The sequence below is a fragment of the Phascolarctos cinereus genome, unplaced genomic scaffold (genome assembly GCF_003287225.1).
Source record: "Phascolarctos cinereus isolate Bilbo 61053 unplaced genomic scaffold, phaCin_HiC Scaffold_1;HRSCAF=81, whole genome shotgun sequence".
NCBI classification, from domain to species: domain Eukaryota; kingdom Metazoa; phylum Chordata; class Mammalia; order Diprotodontia; family Phascolarctidae; genus Phascolarctos; species Phascolarctos cinereus.
The window spans coordinates 184,702,171-184,715,528 of NW_027555514.1; the positions used below are offsets into that span (position 1 = coordinate 184,702,171).

At 40.1% G+C, this 13,358-nt stretch overlaps 1 protein-coding gene across 1 annotated transcript in view; it reads right to left on the reverse strand.

The window, feature by feature from the left end:
* The window catches only part of ANO2 (anoctamin 2), a 506,846-nt gene that overhangs the window by 85,442 nt on the left and 408,046 nt on the right, over positions 1–13,358 (reverse strand). The window contains exons 17-19 of the mRNA XM_078149057.1: positions 12,763–12,874; positions 5,070–5,127; positions 4,451–4,551 (exon numbers count right to left, since the gene is read on the reverse strand). Of these exons, the coding sequence (XP_078005183.1) occupies positions 4,451–4,551; positions 5,070–5,127; positions 12,763–12,874 (271 nt within the window). The remainder of the gene's footprint in view (positions 1–4,450; positions 4,552–5,069; positions 5,128–12,762; positions 12,875–13,358) is intronic.

Genomic DNA, 13,358 nt, shown 5'->3' on the forward strand with positions numbered 1-13,358 from the left:
AACCAGACCCAAAGGAAATTAATCCCTGTCATCTGTGTTTAGTCATACTCTGTGGGTCAGGCTATTAGGCCATATCCCTTTAATACCTGGGAGATCTAAGATAATTTGTATCAGTGGCTCCAAACCAGTAAACCCATGTAAGAGAGAACATTTCTATGCTGTGTTCATTTAGCTCTTGATGGCATTGGAAAAGTTCATCTCAAAAACCCTGCCCGTTGGCTTTCTAGGGAGCAGATCAAATTGCTCAAATTATATCCAAGGTGGGCTGCTTTTCAACACTCAAGGCCCAACTGTATTCCATCATTAGTTTCTCAGGTCTCAGGGGAAATCAAGATTGGGCTCATATAAGAAGAGTGTCACTTTGATGGCTCTTGGGGCAGCATGAAACAAGAGCTGTAATATTCATTGAATGGTACCCTGATCTTTTATTATCAGCCTTTGCCACTGACTTGACCTTGTTGGCTTTTGGTTTTCTTAACAGAGTTTTTATTATATTCTTGCCTTTAACAGTGTAGTGGAAAGAATGCTTAGGGTGCAAATCCCACCTGAGATACTGGCTCTGTGACTACTGGCACCCAAGTTCTCAGAATTTTAGTATTTTGCTGGTCAAATGGGAATAATATTTGTAATATTGTTGGGATGGAAGTACTTCTTAAACTAAAAGGATTAAATAAATTAAGCTATGATTATTATTATAACAGGCCAGTTTTTTTCCTCTGCAAAAGTGGGTGATAAGCTCTAGATCTTAAGAGAATAAGGTTTGGGGGAAAGGATGATGGAGTAGGAGCCGAGCTCAAGGTTCATCCCTTATTGTGTCTGTTATTTGAAGCAGCTCATTTCACCTCTGTGAGCCTCAGTTTTGTCATTATTGTTCAGTTGTTTTCAGTCATGTCCAACTTTTTGTGACCCTATTTGGGGTTTTCTTGGCAAAGATACTACAGTGGTTTGCCATCCACTTCTACAGCTCATTTTAAAGAAGAGGAAACTGAGGCAGATGGGGTTAAGTGACTTGCCCAGGGTCACACAGTAAATGTTTAGGGCCAGATTTGAATTCTGGTCTTCCTGTCTTCAGGCCTAGCATTCCATCCACTGTGTCATCAAGCTTCCCAGACCTCGTTTTACTCATTTGTGTGATGAAGAAATACTGTATCATCTCTAAAGTGCTTTCCAGCTCTGAAATTCTATGGCTCTATGAACCCTGTTTGGAGCTTATCAGATCTATTGTTATGGTGCATGTCATTTAGCTTCACCCAATTCACTGACAAAAAAATGTTTACTATACATGCTCTGTTAGATGTGGTTAATACAAATGTTGTGCAAAATCCAGAAAGATATGCTTATGGAAAGAACATTCGACTGAAAATAAGAAATGTGAATTTCCTCTATAGCTGTGTGACTTTGGGCGACTCGAAACCAACCTGGGGCTTAGTTTTCTCACTTGCAAAGTGAGGGAATTGGACAAAATGACCTCTAAGGAGACTGCTGGCTTGAGCATTCTATGATTTTACCTCCACACCATCCCTAGGATTGACTGACCATGATTCTATTGTCACATCTCACTAGTAGGTAGCAGAAAGTTCAATAACTGGCCACAGCTAATAGGTCCAGAGAAAGAAAGTTGCATTAGCAACTGTAGCTCTGACACAGAGCTACTGAGGATATTTCATTATCATCATTAATATTATTAATATAGTACTTACTGTGTGCCAGGCACTATGCTTTACAAATATTATCTCATTTAATCCTCACAGCAACCCTGTGAGATAGGTGCTTTTATTATTCCCATTTTACAGATGAGGAAACTGAGGCAAAAAGAGGTGACATGATTTCCCCAGGGTCACATAGCTACTAAGTATCTGAGGACTGCTTTGAACTCAGGTCTTCCTGACTCCAGGCCCAACACTCTATCCACTATGCCACCTAACTGCCTCTATTGCAAAAGAACAAATGTCTCTATCTAGTCTCAGACCATTTATGTCCCCCCACCAAGGTCCTGTTGATGTGGTATGCTTCTCCTAGGGTTCATCTTCCTCCCTCCCTCTGCTGCTGTGTCCTCCTTGTCTACTGCTTCTTTAACCTCTGCCTCCTTCAAGAGATCATGTCAGTCTGAGATCAGTTGTGAGCTCTAGTATAGGGACTTGGCCAGACTCCTGGGGGAAAAGTTTATCCTCTCTATTGGTATGACTACATCTGATTTAGTAAACTATCCTAGTATCATCAGATTATAGCTATAGAGTTGGAATGAGCCTTAGAGTTCATGTACCCCAAACCTCTCATTTTATAGCTGAAGAATACGTATATAGAGGAGGAGGAATTATAGATATAGATATATGTGTGTATGTGTGTATGCACACAAATATGTACATATGCACATATACATATATACATGCATATATACATTATATATACACACACACATACATTATATATACATATATACCAACACAAATTACATATGTGTATGTGTGTAAAATATCAGCATACAGAGAAGTTAAATGGTTGGCTAAAGGTAACAAAGTATTGTTTGGTGGAGTAGGGATTGGGACCCTGAGAGATCTTTCTACTATACCATGATACTCACATCTTTTACAGAACTCCTGATCACAGAAAAAGCCCAGGGTCTCTTCCAACATAGGGCTTTGTGTCCCTAGATTTGTCTCATATGCATATAATGTTGCCCCAATTTCTGGAATTCCGAGATACAGTTATTTCTAGGGAAGCTGACAACAGTTGGAAGGAAAGAATGGGAACTGGAATGTTGGGACTGGAAGGAGAGATGAAACTGAGGTCACAGGACCAAACTGAGGTAAAGTCAAGACAGAAGAAAGTTGGCAGGGAGATGTCAGAATGCCCAAGTCAGATGACAAAGGGTGAGAGGGCAATCAGAAGAGACACAAGGAGGAGGCAAAAGGCAGCAAGAAGACAAGATCAAATGCCAACAGAATAGTTGGGGTATGAGGGTTCTGGATAACCACAGTATGAAATAGGAGGACAGCAGAGTATAAGTGAGAGGGCAATGCATTTTCACAGATCCACAGAATCAGAGTTAGAAGGAAACTCAAAGGAAAATAACACCAAGCCACAACTAGAAAAGAATCCCTCCACTGGTCACTTAACAAGTAATGACCCTTTTGTGTGAGAATCTCCAAGAAGAGAGAAGCCCCTACAGTAAAATGTCAACTCCTTGAGGGCAGGGATCCTTTGTTGTTGTTCATTCCTTCAGTGCCTACCATAATGCATTTCACTCAGTAGGCACTTAAAATGCTTGTTGGATTGAATTAAACTTGCTTCATTGTTTCTCAGTTCCCCTACCAGCTTCCAATGTAGAAACATCCCAAGTCTACTAAATATACAGTTGACCTGGATATCCAGGGCACAAGAAGATGAGGGGTGGGAAGAGCTAAGGACTCTTGCCCTGTGGCTATGTGGATTAACTTCCACATTCTATACTTTTAAAAGTAGGAAGAGAGCAGCAACAGCCTGGAGAGGTCCTGGAAATACTCTAGTACTCTAGCATCTTAGTAATTAATCTTCCTTATGCGCAGGTCTGGTCATGTCAGTGCTATGTCCTTAAACTTTCAATGCTTGCTGATCAGAATGAGTTAGCCAGGCATTCAAGGACTTTTGAAATCTACTCCATGACCCTATTTGTGTAGATTCACATCACCTTACACCGTATACCTCATACTTTATAGAGCAATAACACATACTGGATTACTCAATGTCCCAGTAAACACATCCTGCACTTTCCCACTTCTGTATCTTTGCCTATGAGTGTGAAATTCTTACCTTCCTACCTTATTGAAATTCAAGCTAAAATAATAACAGATCACATTCATTTAGCAATTTAAGGGTCCTGCCAATGACTCTGTGAGATTGGTTGTCTATATATTAGTCCCATTTTACAAAGGAGGAAATAGAGTCAGAGAGTTAAACAACTTAACCAAAGTCATTTAACAACTAAGGAGTGTACAACCAGGGACTGGATCCTGGGTTTACTGACTCAAATTCCAGTGCTCATTATGCTATATATACTATGATACTTTCTACCCACCTGTTAAGCCCCAGATCAAATGCCACTTCCTCCATTAATATTCCCTGATCTTTGCTTTACCCTAGCTAGAAACAATTACTTCTGTTTTTTTCTGATTTAATGAGCACTCTGTATCCCTCTTAATCCCTTACAGGCCCCACATTGTTTACTAGTTATCTGTATGTCTTATCCTGCCTCTCCTATCCAAAACAATTCTCTTTGTTCTTTACCATTTTAAGTTTTCTAAGGGCAGGAACCAAGTTTCATTTAATCTCTTGCATCTCCCCTATGAGTCTCTGCATATAGTAGACAATCAATAAATATTACAAAGGGGAATATGCACAGTCTATTCTGGGGATGGTCATCTCTCCCAGCAAAGATGTTGGAAAGAGATGGGCAGAGAGGTTTGGTACTTACGGGATGCCGATCTCAAAGATGTTGTTCTGAATTAGCTGCTTTCCCAACATGATGATGCTGAGCTGAAGGCAGAGCTCCATGAGGCAGCCCCCTGGAGCACACTGTGAGGGGGATACAAAGAGAGGTTTATGAGATAGGAGGCATAGAAACATAACTGCAGAGAGATGATAGCCTGAATTTCCTGGATATCTCCAGCCATTCTGTGTTCATTCCACTGGGGACATTGCCTTCACTCCCTGCCCAACTGAACTAGGATTCCACTCCTGGAAACACCCTGGATTTTAACAGGATTAGTTCTGGAAATCTCTAGCCATGTCATAGTAGGGGTACCATAGTTGATCCACACTTCCCCCCTTTCTCTGTTTCCTTTATGTTTCATATTCCCCTTCTAGAATGTAAACTCTTTGAAGACAGGTACTGCCTTTTAGGTTTTATTTATATCCTCAGCACTGAGCACAACACCTGGCTCATACTAATACTTAATAAAATATTATTGCATTCTCTCTTCTCTCTCTCTCTCTCTCTCTCTCTCTCTCTCTCTCTCTCTCTCTCTCTCTCTCTCTCTCTCTCTCTCTCTCTCTCTCTGTCTCTCAATGAGGGTCATAGTAGTGATACTTGCCTCTTCCATTCGGTAACCGTCAAACACATAGACATAACTCCCAGGCCTGCCGACAAACCTGAAATTAAGAAGCAAGGCATCAGTTAGGAAAGGGAAAGAATAACTATATTGTTAAAGGATATGATTCATCTGTGAAATGACCTCCCTCCAATGTCTTCCTTTGTATTGTCAGTATAAATATCCATGGGGAGAGGAGGAAGGGGTAAGTACAGACCAATCTTAATGACAGGTAGATTCATCTGGGGGCAAGGCAGCATTGGTATGGTGCAGAAACCACAAGACTTGGGCTTGAGTACTAGCTCTGCTGCTTCCAAGATGCATGACCTTATGGGGAACATGACATAGTGGGAAAAAAATTGGCTCTGGAGTCAGAGGTCATGAGTTCAAACCTTGCCATCTTGGGCAAGTCACTTTAACCTCCTAGTCCTCAGTTTCCTGTTATAAAGTAAAGGGGTAGATTTGTGGTCTATGAGGTCCCTTCCAATTCTATATCCTATGAGCTCACTGAGATCAGCAAACAGATCAGCTTAGATGAAATATAGAGTGCCGGAAAGGGGAGTGGTGTGTGGTACATCTGGAAACATTAGGGAGCCATTGTAACTCCTTGAACAAGAAAGTGGCATGGGTAGATGTGAGCTTTAGAAGGATTATTCTGGTTGTTTTATGGAGAATGGATTGGAAAGAAGGAAGGCTTGAATCAGGCAAACCAAAAGAAGGCTATCCTAATAGTCTAGGTGAGAGCTGATAAGGACCTGAACTAAGGTGGTGCTCATGTGAGCAAAGAGAAACCAACAGTCCAGTTGTAAGACCTTTTGTGGAGACAGAACTGATAAGACTGGCCTACAAATGTAGTTGGAAGAAATAAGGCATAACAACAGCTCATGAGAAAAGTGGCTTCTTTTTTGAAAGGGTGATGTGAGTCAAGAATGTTATGTGGCCTCCAAAATAATCTAAATATCATTTTAGGTTGAATTAATAGAATCACAGTGTCCACACAAAGTGAGGTGATAAGCTGTTTGTATTTTACCTTAGTCAAACCATTAGGAATATTTTGTCCAGTTCTTGGAGCCATTTTTTGTTAATTCTGAGGTAGATTTTATTTTTTTATGTAAATAGTATTTTTTTTCCAATTATATGTAAAGATAGTTTTCTTTTAAGCATTCATTTTTATGAGAATTTAAGTTCAAAGTTGTCCTCCCCTATCCCCTTCCCTCCCCCTTCTCTAAGACGGCAAGCAATCTGATATAGGTTATACATGTGCAATCACGTTAAACATATTTCCACATTAGTCATGTTGTAAAAGAAGAAACAGAACAGAAGGGAAAAGCCACAAAAAACAAAAAAAAACAGTGAAAATAATATGCTTCAATCTGCATTCAGACTCCATAGTTCTTTCTCAGGATGTGGGTAGCATTTTCCATCATGAGTCTTTTGGAATCGTCTTAGATCAGGAGTGGGGAACCTGCAGCCTTGAGGCCACATGAGGCCCTGTGACAGAATCAAAACTTTAAGTTGTCAAAGGGCTTCACTTCAGGACCTAGAGGGCCACATGTGGCCTTGAGGCCATAGGTCCTGCATCCGTGTCTTGTATTGTATTGCTGAGAAGCACTGTCAGTCATAGTTGATCACCACACAGTGTTACTGTTATGTGTACAATGTTTTCCTGGCTCTGCTCACTTCATTCAGCATTAATTCATGCAAGTCTTTCTGGGTTTTTCTGAAATCCACCTGCTCATCATTTCTTATAGCACAATAGTAGCCATTCCTCAATTGATAGCCATTCCTTCAATTTCCAATTCTTTGCCACCACAAAAAGAGCTGCTATAAATATTTTTGCATGTGTAGGTCCTTTTCCCCTTTTTAGGATCTCTTTGGGATACGGACCTGGAAGTAGTATTGCTGGGTCAAAGGGTATGCACAATTTTATAGCCCTTCGGGCTCAGTTCTAAGTTATTCTTGGGACCACATCTTAGGAAAGTCATTAAATATTATTGAATAGTCAGGAGAGTGAACAGGAAAGCATAGGAACTGGAAATTGTATTGTGTAATGAACAGTTGAAAGAATTGGATAAATCTAACTTAGAGTAGAGAAGATTTGGGGAGACATCATGATTGTGTCCTCAGTATCTGGAAAGCCACATAGGGAGAAAAAAACTAGACTCCTTCTGCTTGTCCATAAAGGGCAAAGCTGGGGAAATCATTGGAAGATGCAGATAGGCATGTAAAAGAGAAACTTCCTAACAATTATAGCTATCCATCAGTAGATGGGATTTCCTTGGAGCCTAATGAGTGCCCCATCATTAGAGGCCTTCAAGAAAAGAAGATAACATCATTTGTCATCCAAATGACGTGATTTTGAGGAGACAGAGTGTTATAGAGCATGAGTCCTGTTCAGTTATCAGTTGAATTAAAAGAATTAAGTCAATCAGGGAAGCACCATTCTTTTGGTCATTTAGGTTCATAACCCAGGAGTCATTCTTGATACTCCACCTTCATTCATCCATTCCTCCATCTCACCTCCACCAATATGTGGCTACTAAGGCTTGTTGATTCCATCTACTCAAAATCTCTCACATCTGTTTCCTTCTCTCTATTCCTACTATAACTGGCCTCATCTGGACCCTTACCATTTTTCACTTAGACTACTATAAAAACTACATGGTTTCCTTCTATCCAGCCTATCCCCTCTTCAAGTCATCTTCCATAGAACTGCCAAAATTATATTGTTGAAAAGAAAATTCTTTGGGCTTTCACCCTGATGAATGCAGCAAAACTCAGGAAAAAAGAAAATTAAAAGGAATTTATTCTAAGTCAAGAGAGCAATACATTGACAGGCTGATCACTGGAGATCAGCAATGGCTTCAAGGTTGGGACAGCTATTATTGATAACTTTCTTAAGATAAGGACAATTCAGATAAGTCAATAGCTGTAAAAGAGGTTTACCATTCCAGGGTGATAATACATTACTCTCCCTTATGCATGCTCTGAAGCAGTTCAGTGGATAGAATGCTTGGCCAGGAATCAGGAAGACCTGAATCAAAACTCTAGCCTCAAACACTTACTAGCTGTGTGACTGGGCAAGTCACTTGAGCTCTGTTTGCCTTAATCCTTTGGAGGAGGAAATAGCAAACCAATCTAGTATCTTTGCCAAGAAAATTCCTTGGACAGTACTGGGGAACTATGGTCTTTGGAGTCATGAAGAGGTGGACAAGAGAGAACTGAACAATGCATGCTACACTCTAGACAAAGTGATTTGCTTGTTATTTGCTATCATCAACATTCAATCTCATGTCCCATCTCCACATCTTTGCAAAAGCTATGTCCTCTGCCTGGAGAGCTCTCCTTCCTTATTATGACTTCTTTCAATCCCAGCTCCCTTAAAGGCTCTGCTCCATTGCTAACCTCCTTAAAGAAGCCTTTCCTGATTCCCCTAGTGGTTAGTTCTTCCTCTTCAAATCACCATGTATTTTTTTTGTATAGATCCTATATTTACTTAACTAAAAACACATGATATTAGTAGGATATTACTAGTAGAATAATACCAGTAGAATGAAAGCTCCTTAAAGGTGGGTACTATCTCTTTTTGTCATTCATATACGCCTAACATAGTTCTAGACACATGGAGTTGCTTAATAACAATAACAATAACAATAACAGCTAACATCTACATAGTACCTTCAAGATTTGCAAAGAACTTTACATTTAATCTTATTTGATCCTCCCCAAAACGATGTGAAATAGGTGCTGTTATCATTTTCATTTTTGTTGTTATTTAGTCAATTGATTGTATCTAACTCTTTGTGACCCCATTTGGGGTTTCCTTGGCAAAGATACTCGAATGGTTTGCCATGTCCTTCTCCAGCTTATTTCACAGTTGAGGAAACTCAGGCAGAGTTAAGTGACTTGCCCAGGGTCACACAGCTAGCAAGTCTCAGGCCAGATTTGAACTGAGGTCCTCCTGACTCCAGGGATGGCACTCTATCCCCTGTGCCACTTCGGTGACTGTTCTCATTTTACAGATGAGAAAACTGAGACCTAGAAAGATTAAGTGATTTGCCCAGGATCAAATGGCTGATAAGTATCTAAGTAAGGATTTGAACTCGGGTCTTTCTGACTCCAAATCCAATACTCTTACTGACTACAACACCTTGTTGCCACATAAATTCTTGTCAACTGATTGATCTGAGGTCTTTTTCAACTCTGAGTTTATGTGATTCCATCATCTCTCTAGGATTACTCCACTTCATTGGACACATAAAGCTTGTATTTGTCTCCTTAATACCACCCCCAGTTCTGCAGCTTCCTCTGCATTCGGACTCTGGTTTAAATCACTCAAGTCACCAAATAATTATTTAGTGCCCACTCTGTGCAAGGCCCCATGCTTGGGACTACAGATGCAAAGCTAAAAAGAAATGAAATAACACAAAATAAAATAATTCTTGCTCATAAATAGCTTATACTCCATTGTACTGGGCTGGGAACAGAACATGTACACAAGTAAGTAAATCCAAAATAATTTCAGGAGGGCAAAAGTTCATAATATTCAGACTCAATTTTCAGCATCTATTCCCTCCCTCCTTCACTGTGTTACCCAGTAGTCTTTGTAGGTCATCTGTGCTTAAGTCTTTCCCCTCATCTTAGCACTCAGGCTGCCTGCATGGGACAATTGCTGACCCTCGGTTGATAATCCTCGTCAACGCAGTGAGCCACTGGATTCTCCAGTGGTTTATACTGTATGTGCCTCTTCCTCCCCTAGTTAGTAAAGCTGACACTTGACTATACAAATAATATCACTCTTTGCACAAACATTGATTTCTCACGGGGAAAAACAAGTATGGAAGTGTCTGAAGTTCAAAGTAGAGATTACTAGAATCAGAATCAGAAACTGCAGTTCCTTACGTTTCATAATTTCTTCCTTTTATGAAGTACAAAAGCTAGACAAGGAAGGTTTTATTCACTTTTCTGAGCAGGATCACAAAGTTTCTGGAAGAGAAACTGGGCAGAGATGGAGCCTGGCAAGAACATAAAAGGACTGTGTTGGTGTTTTCCTTGCTCTACATCATCCTCTGGCTGACTTTGGACATTTTGTCTCACATTCCATTCAAAATGACTCACCTAGCTTAGCTTAGTTGTCTTTGTAAATTCCTGCCTTTGATTTGGGCCTGATTTTCAATTTCCCACCTGAATCTTGACTTAGATGAGGGGTGGGGAACCTGAGGCCTTGAAACCACATTTGGCCCTCTAGGTCCTCAAGTGCAGCCCTTTGATGGAATCAGATTCTGTCAAAGGGCCATACTTGAGGACCTAGAGGAGCAGTAAAAGCGTCACACTTGAGGACCTAGAGGGCCGCATGTAGCCTCAAGGCTGCAGGTTCCCCACCCCTGATTTAGAACATGCCCTCTCTCTCACAGCTCTCCATATCCTCACAGAAACAGAGTTCCAACAGAAGCAGGAGGGGCACAGACTAGATCTTTTGGGACCAACTGGGGAGCAAGAGAAACCTCATCTATTAATAGAGTAGAACTGCAACACAGTTATTAAATAAACGTTCCTGGAATAGATAAATGTTTCTCATCCAGGCAGTTTTCTTTCAGGTGACATCTGGGGGGCAGCAGAGGATAGTGGCCCTAAGAAGGGGAATTTGATTTCAGGCTGTCAGTGAATCACAAAGGGATGCAAACTTGTCTCTGGACATTAGCATAGGCAAATGTACAGATACTGGAGAAGGCAGGTTGAAAACATGGGATGGAGAATAGTTCAATTTGGCTGGAACTTAGACTAGATGAAGGGAAGCAATATGAGATAATACTGCAAAAGTAGGTTTTAGGCAGATTGCAGAGGGCCTTTAATGCTTCAGTATCAGCACTTTATACTTAATTCCCCAGACAATGTACAGTGAAAGTTTTCAAGTATACAGATTAAGTGATCAGAAAAGTGCATTAAGAAGACAACTCAGACATTTGTGCGAAGGATGAACTGAAGAAGTCACGTATAGAAGCCAGAAAATACATTAAGAGACTATTATAATCATCTAAACAGGCAAACAGAGCTCAACTATAGTGGTTGCATTAAGACTGAAAAGGAGAATTATTGTTGAAGTAGAATAATAAAAGCAGCTGACATTTTTATAGCTCCTTGATGTTTGTAACTATCAAACAACTTTCTATACATTATCTAATTGATTCATTGTGAGGATCAAAGTACCATACCTACCATAAAGTAGGTGTCACTAGCTTTCTTTTACAAACAAAGAAACTTATTGGAGGGGCAGTGGGAAGATAGGTAAATTAGTGCCATGTGGGTGGGTTGTGAACTGAGCCAGACATTTTGGTTAGCAACTTGGAACTATGCCCAGAAAGGTACCAACCTATATATGTCCTGTGTGTATGCTCAGTATTCCAATCTTGGGCTATACCCCAAGGAAATCAAAGGAAGAGAAAAGGTGTCTATATGGACAAAAGTATTTAGAGCAGCTCGTTTCATGGTAGCCCAAAACTGGAAACTTAAGGGGCTTTCCTCCTATTGAGAAACAGCTAAATAAATTATGGTTTTTGAATCTAATGGAATGTTAACGTGCCATAAAAAATGAGGAATGGACAATGTTTACAATGATAATATGAGAGAAAAAAAAACCTTGAGAGACTTGAAGAACTCTGACTAATACACTGATAAACCATGAGTCCAAAAGAATGAAGATGAAACACACCACTCCCTTACTGACAGAGAGGTGATAAAATGCAGAAATAGATATATTTTGGGATGTAAAGTTAGGTGACACAGTAGATAAAATACAAGGCCTGGAGTCAGGAAGACCTGACTTTAAAAATATAGCCTCAGATACTTATTAGCTGTGTGACCTTGGGCAACCTGTTTGCCTCAGTTTTCTCATCTGTACAATGAGATGAAGAAGGAAATAGCAAACCACTCCAGTATCTTTGCCAAGAAAATCCCAAATAGGGTCACAAATAGTCAGATACCACTAAAACAACTGAATAACAACAACAACAAAAGTGGAAATTTGTTTTCCTGGACTGTAGCTATGTATTGAAGATTTTGTTTGTGTTTTTTAAAAATTGCTTAACATAAGTGCAGTGGTAGTGACGGACTAGCAAAAAAAAAAAGTTACTTTAAAAAGAAAAAAAAAACTAAAAGGAAAATTGAAATCCAGAGCAATGAAGTGACATATCCATGGTCACACAGCTAGTACAAATCAGACGTAGGTGTTAAGCCCAGGTTTTTCTTGACTTAAAATCCCTACTTTCCTCTATGCCACCGTAAGTAGAAGACTGACCATATTTGTCAAGTAATTGGAGGTAGGAGATGAGAAAAAGGAAAAAAGTCAAGGATATTTCTTAAGTTTCAAGCTTGGGTGATGGGGAGGATGCTGGTGCCCTCTACAGAAACAAAGAGGACATTATCTTACTTGATTCTGGGCAGTTCAAATATTACTCTTCTGAATTCAAAGGTTAAGAAACTTAAGTGGCAAAGATTCCAGACTTAATACACATTTCACCACACCATATTGTCTCTGACCCAGAGAAATTGAGCAGCCACTTTCACCCAACTGCATAGGATGGATACTAGAGACAGGTTGCCTCCACTTCCCAAGGGAATGTGCAGCCTGCTGGAGAAGGATGGTGAAGTACATTGGATAATACTGGAGAAACAGCCCTCTGCACTCAACAGTGCTTACCTCCCTTTGAAAAAGGCCACGTAGAAAATTGAAGAATAGGCATTGACGAACTTCAGCAGGAAAGCTTTGAGGATCAGTCGCTGCTCAAAGCTCTCTTCTGTTCTCGGCACCTCTGCAAGAGAAGAGCAAACCTGAGCAGAGTGGTAAGACCAAAGGGATACCCATTTCCTCTCTCTCAAAGCCACAAGACATCAAGACACAGAGGAAAGAAGGCTAAGGTCAGATGGAGGAGCTGGGTTTGAATCCTACCTCTGGCACTTAGCCAGACTGTAAGAAAGGTACTTTTACCTATTTAAGTCTCAGTTTCCTCATCTGCAAAATGGGGATATATATGGTTCTTTTGAGGGAATATGTGTATGTGTGTGTATGTGTGTGTGTGTGTTTGCATTTATATACAAATTTTAAAAATACTAAAAATTACATTAACCAATGGTGTGCTCCAACCTGACTGAAATAAGCTGTTCATGCTAAAAAACAGGGAATAGATAGAAGAAGAAAAACCAAGAAAACCAATAATTACCAGCTCCCAACACATAATAAGTGCTTAATAAATGATTGTTGACTAAGGAAGGTTAATTGATATAAATCAATCACAA